The sequence below is a fragment of the Triturus cristatus genome, chromosome 10 (genome assembly GCF_964204655.1).
Source record: "Triturus cristatus chromosome 10, aTriCri1.1, whole genome shotgun sequence".
In the NCBI taxonomy this organism is placed as follows: Eukaryota; Metazoa; Chordata; class Amphibia; order Caudata; family Salamandridae; genus Triturus; species Triturus cristatus.
This window is the reverse complement of record NC_140593.1, coordinates 1052264328-1052283122: the sequence shown is the minus strand read 5'-3', so window position 1 is coordinate 1052283122 and position 18795 is coordinate 1052264328. Positions and strand designations below refer to the sequence as shown.

Here is an 18795-nt window from a genome sequence, read left to right as displayed (position 1 = left end):
CTAGTACATGCTTGAAGGCTTTGTAGAAGTCGATCGGTAATCCGTCCGACCCTGGCGCCTTTCCCGACTTCATGGACATAATTGCATCCGTTATCTCATCTAGTTCTAGTGTATGATGGAGGAACTGCTGCTGTGTGGGGCCCAGCCAAGCAAGCGCAGTGTCATCGAGGTATTCATGCAATACAATCGGTGCGGTCCTGTGGGAGGTGTATATCCTAGTGTAGTGATCCGTGAGGACTTTGAGTTGGTCAGCAAGATTCCGCTGCGGGGTGCCATGCTCATCCAGCAAGGTAGCAACGTAGTTACTATACCTAGGGGAGCGAGTTGCGGTGGCCAATGCCCTGCCAGGTCTGTCGCCCTCGCCATACACTCGAGAGACAAAGGGTCTCCCCAGAAACTTACTCTCTTTGGCTGCGGCTTCCGTGTATTCATTTAGCTTCTCTCGCATCTGCGCCTCAGTGCCAGGCTCTCGCCCATTCCGCTCCATTTCGTTCTCTAACTTACGGAGTTCAGCCTCGAGCCTGCGTAAATCTCCGCGCAGAAACTTAAGGACACCACCTCCCTTAGCTATGCACCAACCTCTCACGGTAACTTTGAACGCCTCCCAGACTGTAGTGAGGCTGGAAACGGAATCTATATTGCGCTCAAAAAAGTCCTTTATGTCTTGCTCAAGTTCCGCTTGAAACACTGAATCTGTGAGGTGTGCAGGATTCAGTCGCCAACTCAGGTATGGGGAGATCGCGAGGGGAATACGCAGGGACAGCAGGACCGGAGAGTGGTCAGAGAATGTGCGAGCCAGATGAAGTGCTCCACCCAGCCACGGGGAGAGGCCCGATGAAAGGAATACGTAATCAATACGCGCCCAGGTGGAATGTACTGCGGAGTGGTGGGTGCCCTGCCGGAGCGTGGGGTGGAAGTGCCTCCAAGCATCAATTAAGCGGTGCTCGTCCACTATGTTCAACAACGCGCGCTGTGTGTGCGTGTAGTGCGACGCCTGCGGGTGCGATCTGTCTATCCCAGGCTTGAGTGCAGTGTTGAAATCACCTCCCAGTATAATGTGGGAGATACCTAGGGACTGAATCTTACCCCACATAGTGAGGAGCGCGGAAGGGTCATCCGTGTTGGGGCCATAGTAACATGCAAACAGTATCGTATGCGAGTGTAGTGTCCCCCAAACCATGCAGTACCGCCCTCCAGAGTCTACTTCAGTTCCCGCCAGCGTAAACCCCATCCCACGTCTCACTAGAATGGTCACTCCTCTCGCGTAACTCGAGTAAGACGAGAACACCCTATTCGCAGCCCATCGTGACGCAAATGGGGGGGTCATCCCCGGTTGTAAGTGCGTCTCCTGGAGCATGGCCACGGACACTCCCTGCCGAGTCAGGTAGCTCAGGACTTGCCTCTTCTTCCTCGGGTTGTTTAACCCGCGCACGTTCCATGAGAGCAACTGAAAGTTCTGCGCAGGGCGCTTGTCAGCTAAGTCCCCCATTCCCCCGTGTAAAGGCATAAGTGGCATGTTCTCACAGCTTGCAATTGCTCGTAGCACTCAGTAACGAATTCCATAACAAAACCCCAGTGAACTACCCCCCCACCCGTCCTCCCGCATCTTGTACTGAGGAGACAGATAACCCAGATGCAGATCGGAGTATTCGACCACCCACGCCGGCTTCCCCAACTGGCCGGGTACACATTACCCACCCATCCCCTTCCCCTCCTATCAAACCCAACCTAACAAACAGAAAAAATACAGTAACTACCCCTGCCTTGATGAGGAAAGGGGTGCATTGGGGTGCGCCCATTGGGGGATCGTACTCTAGGGGCGCCAGACCTGCCATCCACCTCCCTACTTGCACCCACAGGAACCCAGAGTTACACTAGGCCCTCAATGTGGGACGGAGGTGGGCGACCGGGCACAAAATATAACAACGATCAAGCCTAGTGTCATTGACATGAAACAAAGAGAGGTACCTCACCAGGAGTGACGATGATCCATTCGGGCAAGTGCAGTCCCAACAGCAGCGTAAGTCAGGGGGGGGGGCAGCCCCCCGATATGTTGAGTCCTGTTGCTCCATCGGCGAGGGCGACCGAGAGGGCCGCGGCCCAGCAGCCCCCCCACCCGAGTCTCCACGATGCCGCTTGAGGAAGTCCTCCACCTGCTGCGGCTGCTGAAAAAACAATTGTTTGCCCCGGTGTGAGACCTTCAGTTTAGCAGGGTATAGCATTGCATACGGAATCTCCCGGGCCTGCAGTTTCTTTTTTACCCCAGCAAATTTCCGACGGGCCTCCTGCACAGATGCAGTGAAATCGGGGAAGAAGGACAGCGTAGTGTTGCAGTAGAGCACTGTTCCCATCTCTCGCGCACGTCTGAGCACCACATCCCGATCTCGATAGTTAAGGAAGCGTGCAATTATGGGCCGAGGCTGGCCGCCGGGGGGGGGCGGGCAGCGAGGGACCTGTGGGCTCTCTCCACGATGAAGTGTGGGGAGAAGGATTCCCGCCCGAACAGGTCGGCCACCAGGTTCTCGACGAAGACCTCCATTTTCCCGGTGTTGGTGGTCTCCGCAAGGCCCAGGATGCGGACGTTGTTGCGACGGGACCTCGCTTCTAGGTCCTCATTCTTGTCCGCAATTATCTTGAGGAGACGGTCCATTTGGGTAACGTGTCGGCCTGTAGAGGTGGCGCCGTCTTCCAATGTGGAGATCCTGTCCTCAGTCTCTTTGATGCGGGTATCGTGCCGCTCCAGTTTGGCCACTACACCCTCCAGCCTGGTAGTGATGGTGTCAATTTTAGAATCTATGGTCGTTAGGCTTTGTTTCAATCCCAGCAGGAGAGATTTCCAGTCTTCGTCCGGAGGGCCAGTGGCGGATGGGCCAGGCTCGGACGCCGGCGCGGGGGCCTTCTTGGCGTCAAACGGTAACTTGGACTGTCGCGCGTCGTTGCGCCCCATGGTGCCTGACAGTCGAACTCGCCTAGTTCACCCTGCCGGCAGTCCAGGCGAGGTGGGGGGCCCCGTCCAGGCCAAGCCACAACCCCGCGAGTGGATAGGGGTGGTGCGGCTCCTCAAACACGCTTCGAGGATCGTGGAAGCGAGGGAGGCGGCCGGTCCAGGGGCAGCCCCCCAGCGACCGAACGACCAGGGAGGGCGGGGGGGGGGGGCGACTCCACCGTCAGTAGGTAAGCACGGCCATGCCCCCTGTGGCCCAGATGGAGGGGGAGGCGATCCAAACGTGGCAGCAGTCTCAGGGCCCCGCAGGTCTCAGCCCGCACTCGCAGGACAGCAGGGGGGGGGGCATCCGGCCCCAATCCGCCCAGCCCAGGCAGCCCCCCAGGGAGGCCAGCAGCAGCAGTGAGGCGCGGTCGGTAGTCCGCCGGTCCGGGTGCAGCCCCCGCAGTACAGGGCGGGCGAAGGGATCCAAGCAGTACCCGTCCCCGGAGTCGCAATCCCTCCCCACCCGCAGCCCCAGTCGCCGAGGCGGGGGCAGCAGTCGTCACGGCCTCCCAGACCGCACCGCCGGTCAATGCGGGACAGCGTGCGCCACCGAGGCCGCACTCCTCAGTCTCACTTGGTGCGATCCGGCAGCCAGGCCCCGGGTAAGTGTCTCTCCTCCCGAGGATGCGTGAGGGGGAGGGGAGGGATAGGATGGCCCCCAAGCCCGTGCCCGGATATCCAAGCGAGGTCAGCGGCAGCTTGCGAGCGTAAGTCTCGGGTGCAGGCCTCAACCAGCGGAGGGCGAGCGGGCGAAAGGCCCCCCAGTTCGGCCCAGCCTCGGAGATGTCTCCGCCTACCTTCCGCAGAGCTCCCGTCCCAGGCAGGAATGGCCGCCGATCCTCCGGCGTCGATTGCAGCCCCACCAGTCGGAGCCGTCCAGCGTCGTGAAGGCCTCGGAGCACCGGGCTCCCGTGGAGCGCGTCTCCCACAGCGCGCCGGCCGCAGACGAGCCCTCACCTTCGGCCGGGGGAACTCCAGCGAATATCTCAGCACTCCGGCGGGCTCCAGAGACGTGGCGGGTACCGGGGCGCTGCGTAGGTCACAGCGGATGCAGCCGTGGAGGTGAGGCGGAGGAGAGCCTGATCAGGATAGCTGAAAGGATCTTGAAAGCGCCCGGTCTGGCGGGAGCCTCACTCTTGTGCGGCCATCTTGGTTTGGCGCCCTCTAGCGCCCCCTGGGAGGGTAAAGTAGTTGTTTTGGTTTCTGTTTATGTCCCGCCGGGGTTGCAGACGACTACTTTTGCTAATTTGGGGTGCCTTCTTCTTGGGCTGCCGGAGGGTATCTTAGTGGTTGGTGGGGATTTTAATGCTGTGGTCTCCGGAACTGAGGATCGTCACCCTCCCAGGGATCTCCCCCGGGCCCAAACTTGGTTGTCTGGCCTCTTAGATACCCTGGGTCTGGTGGATTGTTGGCGGCTAAAACATCCTGCGCAGGTACAATACACCTTTCATTCCGGGGCTCATGGTAGTCTTTCGAGACTTGATTATGTTCTGATGCCAGCGGCACAGGCGGGGAGGGTCGGGGAGGTGCGGCATCTTGCTCGGGGTATTTCAGACCACTCCCCTCTCTTGTTGCACTTTGATATTGTCCCGGGGATGGAGGGGAGGGTGGTCCCGATCAACCCCTGGTACCTGCGTAATCCCGCGATTCGCGCAGATTTGATTAAATCCCTTGAGCAATATTTTGGAGATAATGTGGGATCAGTGTCGTCTGCTGTTTCTCTGTGGGAGGCGTTCAAAACGGTACTCCGGGGGGAGGCCCTGTCCCTCATTTCCCACTCCAAGAGGTGTGAGCGGGAGGAGGTGACCCGTATTGAGTCTGAGATAACTGAGTTGGAGGGTGACCTGGATTGTGGTGTCACGGACGACAAACTGCATGCTCTCAGGATCAAACAAGCGGACTACAAGGCCCTGGTCACCGAGGCGGCCAGGGGCCTGAGTAGGGAGCAGCAGGGGCGACTGTATGATATGGGTGATAAAGCTGGAAAACTGATCGCGTGGCTGGATAAAAAGGAGAGAGCGAGTCGTGTTGTTCCGCTGGTTGAGAGAGTGGAGGGTGTGTATGTTACTGATCCGGGTGAAATTGTTGATTGCTTCGCAGAGTATTTTCGCGGGGTGTATTCCCCGGTATCTTTTCGCTCGGAAGAGGATTCCCGCGACCTGCTTAAAGATATTGCGTTGCCTTCCCTTTCGGAGGAGGATAAATCGTTGATGGACGCGACTCCGACGTCTGAGGAGATCGCTCTGGCCATACGTTCAGTCGCCTCTGGCAAGGCCATGGGTCCTAATGGCCTTCCCATTGAATTGTACAAATTGCGGCCGGATACATTGGCGCCGCATCTTCGTGATATGTTCCTCGCGGCCCGGGCGGCGGGTTCCCTCCCGCTGGACCAGCGTCTAGCCACTATTGTGGTTATGCACAAGGAGGGGAGGCCGCGTGATCGGGTCACTTCTTACAGGCCCATTTCGCTTTTGAATGCGGAACCCAAAATTCTGGCCAAGGTGCTGGCTAATCGGCTGGTCAGCGTGGTGTGCGACCTGATCCATCAGGACCAGTCCGGTTTTATCCCTCATCGCAACACCGCGCTTAACCTGCGGCGTCTGCATGGGGTGCTCTCGAGGGTTCCGTTCATACGTGAGCCAGCCATTTTGGCGTCCCTGGACGCCACTATGGCATTCGACACGCTTGAGTGGCCATATATCTGGGCGACGCTGGAGAAGTTTGGGTTTGGCCCGGGATTCATTGGCTGGGTGAAATTGTTGTATTCCGGACCGCTAGCCCAGGTGGTGGTGAATGGTAGAGTGTCGGCTCCTTTTGAATTGGGTAGGGGCACGCGACAGGGTTGCCCGCTGTCGCCTCTCCTCTTTGCGCTCGCCTTGGAGCCCCTGGCGGAGTGGCTGCGGTGGCACCCTTCGATTCGTGGTCTCTGATGGACTCCTGAGTATGAGGATCGAGTCTCTCTCTACGCGGACGATATTCTTTTGTATCTTGCTTCCCCGCGTGAATCGTTGATTGTGTTAGTGGATGTGCTGAATTCCTTTGGCCGTAACTCAGGCCTAGTCATCAACTGGGCTAAATCCTGTGTATATGTCCTCTCAGGGGAGGCCCCTATCCTCCCGCGGGGTTGTCCTATCCAGGTTGCTCAACAGGGATTTAAGTATCTGGGTATTTTTATTACCCTGGACTCTGCGGCCCGATACACACAGAACCTACTCCCCCCCCTCCAACGTTTGAAGGCGGATGTGGCTCGTTGGAGGCGCTTGCCGCTCTCGCCGCTCGGCCGGGCGGCGCTGTTTAGGATGATGTCGTTGCCACGGTTTTTATATGCCTTGCAAAACACCATGGATGTCGTTCCGGCTAGTTACTTTCGGGAGGTGGAGGGTCTGCAACGCCAACTGTTTTGGGATGGGAGGCCGCGGATCGCCCTCGCGAAGCTGACGCTCCCGTGGTACGATGGGGGGGTCGCCCTCCCCGACATCAAACGTTATTACTGGGCCTCCCAGCTGGCTACGATAAACCACGGGCTTTATGGGCCCGCCCTTAATCCGGCTTTTGAAATGGACAAATTGTTGTTGCCGGGTGGCGACTACAATCGTGCGCTCTACTCTAGATCGCTCGACGCACGTTTGACTGGTCCGACACGGGTCGCGGTACGGGTGTGGCATGCGGCATACTCGGCGATGGGGTGGAAAGATCGGTTGACCCGGGCGACGCCACTGTATGCCTCTGAACGACTGGGTTGTTTGTGGACGACGAAAGGCTTCGAGAAGTGGGACACGATTGGCATTAGCAGGGTGGGCGATCTTTGGACGAAGGGGGGATTTAAAACGTTTGATGTGCTGAAAGCGGAATACCAGTTGCATGACAGGGAGTACTTCCGGTATGTACAGGTTCGCCACGCGTTGTCTTCCGTGTTCCCGGAGGTCGCGTCCATCCCGGAGTGCTCCCCCTTGGAGGATAGAGTGCTAGATGGGCATGTACCGGATGGCACTATCTCATTGATCTATAAAAAGCTCATCAACGATCGCTCGGGACTGCTGGCCGCCCTCCGTGAGGCATGGGTCGCTGATGGATTGGAGCTGGACGACGAGGATTGGGTATCTGCGGTGGCCTCCCCGAAAGAGGTGGCCATACCGGCCCGCCTTCGTTTCGTCCAGCTCAAAATACTCCACAGGGTTTACGTTACGGGACCGGGCCTGATGCGCATGGGATACGCGGTGGATGGGATGTGTAAGCGTGGGTGTGGCATGTTAGGGACCTTCCTCCACATTTTGTGGGAATGTCCGGAGGTGACTCGATTCTGGCGTGGTGTGCATGAGGTGTTGCAAGCGGTCACGCATGTTGCGCTGCTCCCCGAGGCTAGGAGGTGTCTGCTGAATGTGTGGGAGCCGACTGATTATACGGTGACGCAAACGTGGTGGGTGACATTGGGATATATGGTGGCCAAGCGTGACATAGCACAATTGTGGGGCTCCCAGAGGTCACCCACGATTTCGGTGTGGAAGGAAAATATGGATTGGTGTATGTTCCGAGAAAAGGTTGTGTATGTGGCGAGAGGTAAGCCTGGGAAATGGGTAAAGGTGTGGGGCCCCTGGAACTCCTACCGCGGCGGGATCTGTACCCCGCCACTGACGCCCGACCTGGCGGCGGCCCTGTCTCCCTAGTCTGCACATTCTCTTGATTCTGTGTTACTGTAACCACTTTGTTTCTGCCCCTGCCCTTCCCCCCCTCTTATTCTTGTAGGTTGGTAGAGCCCTCCCGTGGGGAGCACATACTGTTGCCTAGATTTTTGCCGCCTTGTGGGTTTGTTTCTCGTTTTTTCATTTAAAATGAAACCGCCATTTGGGATGTTTGGGCAATGTGGCCGCAAATGATTTTTTGATCTGTGGGACTTTTTACTGCTTGCTGCTTGTGTTTATGAATATGTTTCATGGTCTCACTGTCTACTAGCGGCCGGCCTGAAGGTTGTAGGCCCATACTTGTATATCTCTTGAAATCTGTAATAAAGGATTCCAAAAAAAAAAAAAAAAAAAACAATCTGGGAAAATCACTTAATGTCCTGTGCCTACAAAAAGTGAGTGTGTCCTTAACTAGTGCTCAGGAAAAGCGCTCCAATGGATTGAGTTTGGTTTGCGCTATAAGCACCGGTGTTGATGATTAAGTGCTGGTGCTGAGCACCGGAAACCACCGGCTGAAATTACTCGATTTATTCCACTTTAATATCTGGTTACATTCATCGAGATGAATCTGTGAAATGTATTGCCATCGGGCTCAGAGATACTTACTCTTCTTACTGTAGTTACTGTTTCTCATATGTGCTCTTGTTGGCTAATTCAGAGATGACCACAACAATAGTAAATTATTAATTCAATATACATAAAAAATTACTATTACCTGCTGCCTAAGCCATTCTTATAGCTTTCGGGGCTTGATCTGAATTGTCACACTTGTAGGACTGCGATGGTTAGTAGTTGTGTTGTTACTATCATTGGCAGCATGGCAGGGGCAATAAGTGGTACACGCTGCAGTGGCCTCCTGACGAGAGCCCTGACTCTAATTTATTTTTACAAATTAAGCACTGCCTGTGGGGAGGGGAGAGAAAGGGTGCAAGCTCCTTTTTTTATCTATATTTTTTTTATTTCCCTGATGGCAATCAGGATGTCGGCAGGTGCATGTGTGTTGTTTTCTTTTTAATGCAAATAAAAATAATTGATTCATACATTTTGAAACTTAGGGGTATATGTACAAGCCCCTATCGCAACAGGAACGTCGGGTTTTAGGACGTTCCTGTGGCTATAAGGGCTTCGCCTTATTTACAAGGCAGCGTTAAGTCACTTAACGTGGCTTAACGCTGCTTTGTAAATAAGGCCACCTTTCACGCTATGCTTAGCGTGAAAGGGATGGGCAGTGGGTGTTGCTGTGGGTGTTCCACCGCAACACCCATCGATTTTGACGCTGCCCCATATTTACAAGGGTGCCGTAAATAGGAGGCAGTGCCAAAATTAAAACCAGGGAAAACTTGGTCTCAACTTTGCGAAGCGAGGAGAAATTATTTGTTTCTCCTCGTTTTTGCTTTTTCCATGTGTGCTGGCTTGTACAGCACACCTGGAAAAAGCAAAACACCTTGGATTGTTTATGTGTAGAAAGGTGTCCCTTCCTACACATAAACAATCTTTAAAAAAAATGACATTTTGTAACTTCCATTTGTGCTGCATTAAGCAGCACGCATAGAAGTGACAAAACAGCATTTCAAGACTGTTTATGTGCAGGAAGGGGGCCTTCCTACACATAAACATTCTTCCCCTGCACGCAGACACCCTTGCACTATGGTGCAAGGTTGCCTGCGTTGGCGCTAAGCTGCTAAACATAGCGCCAGCACAGGGGGAAATAAATGCAAGGCTGCATCATAGTCTTATGAATATGGTGCAGGCTTGCGTTTCTGAAGTGGCGGAGTGAGGCGTTGAGCCCCACACCGCCACTTCTTTGCACATATGCCCCTTGATGAAATTTGCATTGGATTCTTGCTTCTTCAGAATTATGCATATGCAGTCACTTGGAATAAAAAAAATATAGAAGTAATGAGTTCATTATGAGACTTTATTACTGATTAATGTTGTACATGATTCAAAGCAGTGAATACGGAGTTCCTAACAATCTTAACAAATCAATTTCAATTGTTGCACAATGGTCAATCTCATCATTCAAAAAGGCCTTCATACAATACTGTAATTAATGTCTGTAAAACCTCAGCTATATTAGTCAATGTCTCATACCTGTATTATGCACTTTGTTTGACTTCTTTTCTTCTCAGTTCTCATTTTTTCAATTATTGCACAATGTCTGGTGTCATCATTCAAAAGGCTATAATTCATTACGGTTGGTGAGTTGTATGTACTTTGTCTCAGTTAATGTCGCAACCCATATAAAGCACATCACTTAACCTTTTGTTCTCAGTTCTCGTTTTGATTACCTCCCATTTGTGTGCTGTGTCATTGTTACCGTTTGCTCACTTTCTAGCATTTCTTAGCTGTAGAACATCTAATTCTATTCCAATGAGAGAGGATTTGTTACCTTTTCTCACCGCTAGTCCTTGCCACACCCCACAGTGCATCCATGTGATCTCATGGTGTTGGGATCCGTTTGCTGTTTTTTTCATCTAAAATAGTGTGTTTCCCTTGCGCCGTTCTGATTTGGTATGGTGAAAGCCATTGCTCTGTCTTCCATTTTTATGCACCAAGGGGCCTATTTATGGGCCGGTTTGTGTCGCTCTTGCACCACGCAACGTGGTGCACGAGCGACGCAAACCCTACATGTGATTTATGAAGACATGCAAGGCTACATTGCATAGCCCTGAGTGACTCCATAAATATGGAGTAAGACAATGTAGCACATATCGCTGCGTTGCCTAACTCTGCCTTGGGAAGGATGTTCCATGGGTGTTGCATGGGTGTTCCCATGCAACTCCAATGGTTGTTAACACATTCCCAGATTTACCAGAACTCATAGACCTGGGAAAGAGTCGAAAAGATACGCTTTCACAGGAGAGCAAACAGAAGGAGATGATGGACGGAGTGCTGAACCTTTTCAAACACTCACACCCAGTCACAGATCTGGGTTGAATCCATCATCATTCTTTAGCTCACTTTGCCACCCCAGTTCAGACACAGCTATATGCAAATCAGTCTTGACCCTGTGCCTCAGGGGAACAGTCCAGCCCGAACTGCCAAGCCATGTCTTTCCTGGACCGGAAACAAGCATCCTGGGACCGGTTTCGGGCTATCAGCCCTCTTCAGCCAGGCTAGCTTGAATCAAGTAACAAAGTGAGCAAGGGACCCATGTCTGGGCATACCCTGCCAACTTAGGGCGAACAAGGAGAAGCGTAATGAGGAGAAATATCTTTATTTCTCCTCTCCTCTTTTCTTCCTCTTTCTATGCGTGCTGCATTCTGGTCACCACTTACCACTCAAATCACCACAGCCATCATGTCGTCCATCCACTCCAGGGCGCCCACGACCCCTGCCCCCACCATTTCTCAACCTCAGAACCAACCCAATCAGCATACAGCTCACAGGCATCCTCAACACCTCCATCTCCGCAGAAAACTTCCCAAAAGGATGAAAACACGCAGAGGTCAGACCCCTCCTAAAGAAACCATCTGCCGACCCATAGCAACCTCAAAAATTACCAACCGATTTCCCTGCTCCCCTACCCACCCAAAGTACTCAAGAAAGCCATCAACCAATAGCTCACCGAATATCTAGAACATAACCACGTCCTCAATGCCTCATAATCAGGATTCCGTGCCAACCACAGCACTGAGACCCCACAGATCGCTGACACAGACACATTACAACTCTCCTAGACCATGGAGAAACTGTGTCCCTGATCCTCCTCGACTACTCTGATGCGTTTGACACTGTGTCCCACCACACCCTCATCGACAGACTCTATAACTTTGACCTTCAGCAAAACACCCTCAAGTGGATCGCCTCTTTCCTTATTGGACGCACACAAAGCATCCAACTGCCTCCCTTCCCGCACCCAAGGACATCATATGCAGTGTACCACAAGGATCCTTGCTGAGCTCCACCTGGTTCAACATCTACATGAACCCCCTTTGCAGACGTCGGCAGATCCCATGGACTCAACCCAATCTCCTATGTAGACAATACTCTACTAATCCTCTCCATCACTGAGGACCCCTCCAACGCCAAAACCAGCTACTGCAACTCCATGACCAACGAAGCCAAGTGGGTGAGAGACAACTGCTTCAAACTCAACTCCGAAAAAACAGAAGCACTGATCTTCGGGAAGAACACCTCCGTATGGCCGGCAGAACTCGACCTACACCCACACCTACCGCCCATTTTCAGATGGATCCTAATCAACACCAGAAAGAACGTCACCTGGCCCTCATCGCTAGACTCCTCACCTATGGCAACGTTCTCTACGCTGGAATCTCTACCCATTTCCTCAGAAGTCTCCAGACCATACAGAACACTGCAGTCAGACTCATTCTGGACCATCCCAGACGGACCCACATCACTCCACACCTCAGAAACCTCCATTGGCTCCCTATTCAGAGGAGATGCCAGTTCAAGATCCTCACACAAGCCTACAGAGCTCTTCACAGTCAAGAACCATCCTACATCAACCATCAACTGAACTTCCATCTTCTGTCATTTGTTGACTTAGTTTACCACTTTATTTTTCATTTGATGAAACTTGTGAATTTGATACAACGTCCAATTGGCAAATTGTCACCCTCGTCATTGCTGTTGGTTCTCTCCTTGAACTTCTTTCATCACTGCTTGTGAGAGTTTGGCAATAAACAATGGGCGTTTTTCTATTTACACAAAATTTCTGTCATGTGTATAAGATATCTACTTTATAATCCATGGTGGCCCTTTTAAATTTTCTAATTTTCTGTTTTTCAATATTTTGTTCTATATCTGGCAATTCTGGAGTTAATAGACTCTTACGTATTTTTTCCAGTGTTCTTACTTTGGGCATAATTGAAATGACCAAAACTAGAACTGAAAATTAAAAGGTAAAAATATGTGCAAAATATAGTTTTGAGACATAAAATAACTGAGCTACAGTATACAAAAACCGCTAATGGTAAAGAATGATAGTCTTTCTGAATGATGATACTGACCATTATGCAACAACTGAAATGTATCTGATAAGGTGGTATGATCTCAGTTATCACTGTTTTGAATCATGTGCAACATTAATCAGTAATTAAGCCTAACAATGAAATTAATTAACACTGTGCATCGTTTGATACAGGAGGTGACATATACATACTCCAGAAGAAACACCAAAAAGGTGAAAATACATTGAATTTAAAACTGTATGTGGACGTGTGTTCATAAGAGGAAAATCCATAGCACAATCCCTGTAACAAAGAACTCAATAATTTGTTTGAATATGTGCCATTTAAAAAATAATGATAAAGATCTATGAATATGAATAATGGGTGTAGAAGAGAACTGTATGAGAATCAATAAGTAGTTTATCTTGAGTATCTTGATACATTTAACCAGATATGCAAGTGGACTAAAGTTACACCCATAGCAATAACTGATTTGGCTTGTGGAGCTGGCTCTTTCGTGGTCTGTTTGTGGTTCTTTAACTGCCTCCAAGGAGCATGGTTTCATAATTGATATTTCATCAATTTATAGTGTTTCATATGTGTGGTTGGATGTCTTGAAAAGTCAATTGGGTGCCATTTGGGTTTTTGACATGCACCTTGCTATACAATCAGTATGTAGGTGAGGTGATTGAGGAAGTAGGCGCTGTGGCGGTTCAACAATAGCCATCCACTGTCCTTTCGGACTGTGTAGGATTTGTGCTAGGAGTTCTGTCAGTGTATTAAAAATATTACAGAGGTTCCGACTGATTGAATCATGGAATTCATGCATATCAACATTTCTTGGCACCATGACAAATGAGATAAACTGTAGATGTTCTGTACACATGTTGATTTGGTAGAATTTGATGTAATAGTCACACAGGCAGCAGTAAGAAGTAGTGTTTGGTATTACTAAAGGTGTCTAACTAAAATGTTAAATTGTACAAGAGAAGTTTTCAGTCCTCTCTTTTCAGGACTCTCAAAAGTGTGAAAGTGTCATCTATAAAAGCAGATATTTCATGCATAGAATTGTTAGTATTTTTTTTATTTTCATCTATGTGTTGTATTCTTCAGTGTAAACCATGGTCTGTGAGTGTCAGGGTAGGTAAGTCACTATGTCATAGAAGGTCAAATGCAGTAGAAGAGAGAAGTACATACAACGATTTCACATTTTTAAATTATACAGATAGACAATACACCATAGGATCAGACAGAAAGCAGTCGAAACTGAAAGAGGAGAAAGAAGCCTCATTGTCAGATTATAATGAGGTAAATTTATTTTAAGACAAAGATTAGCAATGTAACAACATACAGGGTTATAAATTCATGTCTTCTCTCCAAACATGTATTCCTCCAAAATGTAGAATGATCTCTGCAAGCCCATTTCTTTAAACTGATGGGTTTTCCTGTTGTTTTATATTGCAGCTTCAGAAGGCCCTGTACCGCAGGATCGGTACCATGGAATATATTTCGCCATGCTTCTAGCTGGAGTGGGATTTCTCCTTCCTTATAACAGCTTTATTACAGATGTAGATTACTTGCATCAGAAGTACCCAGGTAGGTCTCTGTTCAGGAATACACCTTAATCTCCACTGTGATAAACTTGATTTATTGAGCTCAAGATAAAAAAGCATTTCCTTTTGTTGAATACGTCTTTCTTTTGTCTTAGGTGTGAATTACTAATGGTTTTCCAGATTTGATTCACAAAGTGTTTTTTGTATGTTGTTGTGCCTGCTTCAGACTTAAGTGTGATTTACTCATATCAGAGAATTAGTTATGCTTGCTCAAATCCATAACTCACAACGCTTTTTTGTCAATGATTAATAATGTCTTACTTTTATAAATTTCAAGGAATACCTACGTCTGGAGTAAATCACTGCTTCTCATTCTCAAACAAACTAGAATTTCAGAAATAACCGCATCTAACTAGTAGTAAGACATAACTACTCACAGAAAAAACATTGTGGACCAGGCCCATAATTTCCTAGCTTGGCCTTCATAACAACCCAACATACCCAAGCTTTTTTTCTGATTGTACCCAGTCCTTTTTTTGAATGCCTACAGTACACAAATGTGCTGGGCACATATTTGATTTCTATAGTAAGAGAATGCCACTCACAAAGTACATCCTGGCATGTCCAAGTCATATATTGGTGCTAATATGCTACTGCTTGGCACTCCCTTATTTCAACTTGCTTTTACAGAGCTTGGTATTTCTTTCTCATAGTCGGCCATTCCTGAGTCAAAACATAAAAGGCATGTATCCTGGCTGGCTGTTCCTTTGACAAATGTTGGTATTCATACACCCTGATATTGGTATGTCGCAGCTTGACTAATGCTTGTCATTCCTTTTTCAGTATCATGCCACAATTGGTGGTCCCAGGTCACATATTGACATTCCTTTGCCATAGCTTGACCCCCCCTTATCTCATATTCCCACTCGCACACAACCATTTGTTATTAAATGACTCAGCTTGATATCTGATTGTTCCACTTTGATGTTGCCTTTGCACAGCCTATTTATTTTTTCGAAGCTGGGTTGTCCACAATATAAGCTTAGTATTGGGGAACCTGCACTCTATGTGTTGTTGTCCATCTTTGACAGGCCCTTGTCCCAGCTTGCTATTCCTTTGTCTGTGTTTGGCTATTCCACAGACAAACATGGTAGTGAAACTTGACAATCCCTTGCCTCAGTGCAGAATATTACAGTCACAACTTAGCATTCCTTTGTAATTTTCAGTCTCAAATTGGCATCCTGCTACCATTTCTATTTTTACTTTAGTTCAACACTAACTTGGAAAATGCTGGTTTTGCTTTTGTATGCCACTCTCTCTATGCAATATTTCCCATTATCCAAATGTTTTTGAAGGCCTTTGACATTCTCTATATAGTCTAGTGGAAATCTGTGAATTCTGGGTATATACCTATATTTGCATACTCTCTATTGATATTCAAAAGAAAATGTAGGATACACATGAAAGTCTATGCCATGTATAGCACAGAATATATACTCCTCATCCTCTGCATACTCACGAGGAAGGGAACATCTTCAGGATGAAAGTCCATCGACCCAATCTTTAAGACAAGACCTATTAACATGTGATCGAGGATTGGAGAAAAGTATTAGCTTTAAATATGATTTGACCTAAGAAGAAAGAATTTGCTCAAACTCCATGTATCAGATTCATATTTATCCTCTGCAGAAACCTAGGTCAGGGATCATCATGGGTTAGTGCTTGAAATTTCAAAGGAGGGTTTGAGTTCAAGATAGGTCCAACTCAAGAGCCTGCAAAGTCATGAGGAGCTGAAAGAAATCTTATAAAAAAAAGCTTCAGGAAAAAGGGAGCTCGGAAGGAAAAGCTCTTTAATGAGGACATTGATGAACTGCCTGAGCCCTAATGCTTCCCTGAATATGTCATTGTCAGTCATTTACTTCAGCCAGTTTTCTTTTTTTCTTCCCATCCATCTCCTCTGCATGACTGTGTTTCAGACCATCTTGGACCGTGTCAACGATCCTTGGTTTGACCTGTTCACTTCAGTAAGTCTCTCTCCCCTATTCTGTTACTCCATCGGGTTCTTCAGAAAGTCCAGGAAGACAGGGCTATTGGTGGCTTCATTCTAGCTTTGCAGATCTTGGTTCCCTATGTAAACATTTCACCTGGCCTACCTGTATACGCCCATCCACTCCTTTTCCATTGAGTAGTCTCTCCTTGACTGCTGCCTGGAAGTCTGGAATTTGAGAGAAATAACTGTCAAACCCAGTGTTGTTCCCAAAAGGTGACCCTTTGCATTTGAAATTCTGGGCCAGATTGTTCTCAAGATATATGTTCTGAGCTGTTCTTTAGTTCCATAACCACTTAGTGCTTTTCCCTTTATTGATGGAAAACTGTCCTTGTAATATGGAACCTCATTTTTTCACGAGTGGTGAATGGTTCGATGTGCTGCCAGTTGGGAAATATCCTGGCGGATTATGTTGATGGTGTATTGCTTAAGCTTCTGCAATAAATTGCTTCACTGAAACTTGGATTTGTGAACCGTTATGTATCAGCTACAACATTACACACCAACCACATGATCCTAGTGGTGTACTGTATTGCTTACAGGATGGGTTTCTGGCCTAGTTGTCCCCTTTTTTTATAGTCAGTAGAGGATATGCTTGCATTTTGAGGCTCTCTGTTCCAATGCGTTAAACTTCTACAGCTCCTGGGCGGCTATGTTAACAAATTCTCAGAGCATCATTCATTTTTTCACTTATGGAATTTGCCTCTGGAGCTGCGGGACTGCCTGTTTTAAATCCTTGGACAGGATAGATCATAAGTTTCTTACCCCTAATGTTAAGTGTCGGTTGCTACCTCCTCAAACCACAGATTGAGTGAGATTTGTGCTTTGTGCTAGGAATCTTTCATTCATTCTTCTTCCCAGGTTTTCTGTGTTTCATTGTAGGCAGGATCCCATCCTCCTGGTTTTTCTCATGAACCTATCTTGCCTGAGGATGCCCCACTCCATTCCAGGAGCATCCAATGTGCTGGCGCCAATTGCCTTTTTACAAAGTTGAGTCTCTTAAGTCACCTTTGCTCTTTCTGGACAATGAAAGAAGCCTTCCACTTCCAAAGTGAGATACTGGCTTGCCAATCATGTCACCATTACAGCTCTAGTCAAGGGAACCTTCCGTCCACGCATGTCTACCTATTAGGAGGATTTTGGGTGCATCTGTAAACCAGCCGCCTGGGTGTTTCTGCACACCTTCATAGTCCATTGAAGATAGAGGATGAATGGTGATCTCTCAGCTGAGTTTGGATCGCAGGGTTTGACTCCTGCTAGCCATTGACTGTGTTTCTGCTTTACTCAGTCACTGAGTACTGAATTTTTCAATGTATGTCTTCTTTTTCTTTGCCTTTGGTAATTGATTTCTTGGTATGAAACGTCCTTGTTAATAATGGACTTGGATGTGGCAGACAAGCGAGGATGTAATGCTCAGTTATTTACTGGTAACCTTCATTATTTTAAATTCCAATTTTCCATATTACAGTCCAGAGAGCCCTCTCTTCTAGTGCTACCTTTTGGGTCGACCACAGGGCGGGCTGGGAACCTGGGTATTCAGGAAAATTTGTAGGTGTAGCCCCTATTTACAGCTTTCAGGAAGAAATGAGCCTATGCAGGTACTACAGTTAGAGTTTTCAGTTTTGGTTTGGATAGGATGGGTAAAATCTGTTTTCTGAGTGAGGCGAATGTAGCTTAGCAATCACTGTGGTGAGAAAGAATAGAACTTGGAGTTATTAGTTAGTGCATTAAGCATTTATGACTCTTTCTGTTTATAAATCTTGGAGTTCTCATTTGAATGGCTTCAGGTTGACAGCTGGTTGTCTTATGTATGTCTACTTCTTCTAAATGGCTTCAAATGGTTGCTCAATAATTACCTTCTTTCTCCTTGTTATTTTGGTTGAGGGTAAATAAGTAAACCTTTGCTTCAATCACTGTCTTTTCGTATATTAAGATGAACCAGTTAAATAGAAGTTGCAGTAGTTGGCTCAATATGTAACACTTAGTGCATTTCGTATATGGAGATAGTCCACATCTAGTGTGCCATTGGTTTGTGGATGGTATACATGCAAATAACTACAAATCAATCTGCAGGAAGTCCATTGAGGTAGGCTATCCTACTTGTGATTCCGGAGTAATTAAGAGTGGTTTGTGACCAGTCACAATGTATTAAGCCATTGTTAATAATCACTCAAGTACCACCCTAATGCTCATATTATTATAATGTTCATCTTCAACTTCTCCTTTCATCAGAAAGATAGAAGGTCTTTCTTGTATCTTCTATATGCTTGATCAAAGATCGAGTAAAATAAATTCACTTTAGAACTCGGGATCAGATCCTTGGTCCCCTGCATCCTCCCACTGAGGCAAGGGCTGTTTCCTGCAGCTCTCTTTTCTCAGTCTTCTAACTTCTCCCTTATGTTATCAAGCTTTTGGATGAGTTTATTTTCCCACACAGAGGAACTGTATTGTTCTATAGTTGAGTTTATCTAGGTTTCGTACCCCTAACGAGGCACCATAGTGATGTCTGCATGCATGACAAGTACTAAATATTTACAGTCACAATGTATAGCTGAGTAGTCATGCTTAAGGAACACTGTTAAACGCTCATGACATGTCACTTAACCTG

The 18795-nt window shown here is 48.1% G+C and overlaps 1 protein-coding gene across 7 annotated transcripts in view; it reads left to right on the top strand.

Moving 5' to 3' along the window:
- Positions 1-18795, top strand: part of SLC29A4 (solute carrier family 29 member 4) — a 183656-nt gene that overhangs the window by 76129 nt on the left and 88732 nt on the right. For all 7 annotated transcript variants that reach the window (XM_085629179.1, XM_085629172.1, XM_085629178.1 and 4 more), the window contains one exon: positions 14052-14183. In XM_085629179.1, coding sequence (XP_085485305.1) covers positions 14052-14183 — 132 coding nt within the window. The remainder of the gene's footprint in view (positions 1-14051; positions 14184-18795) is intronic.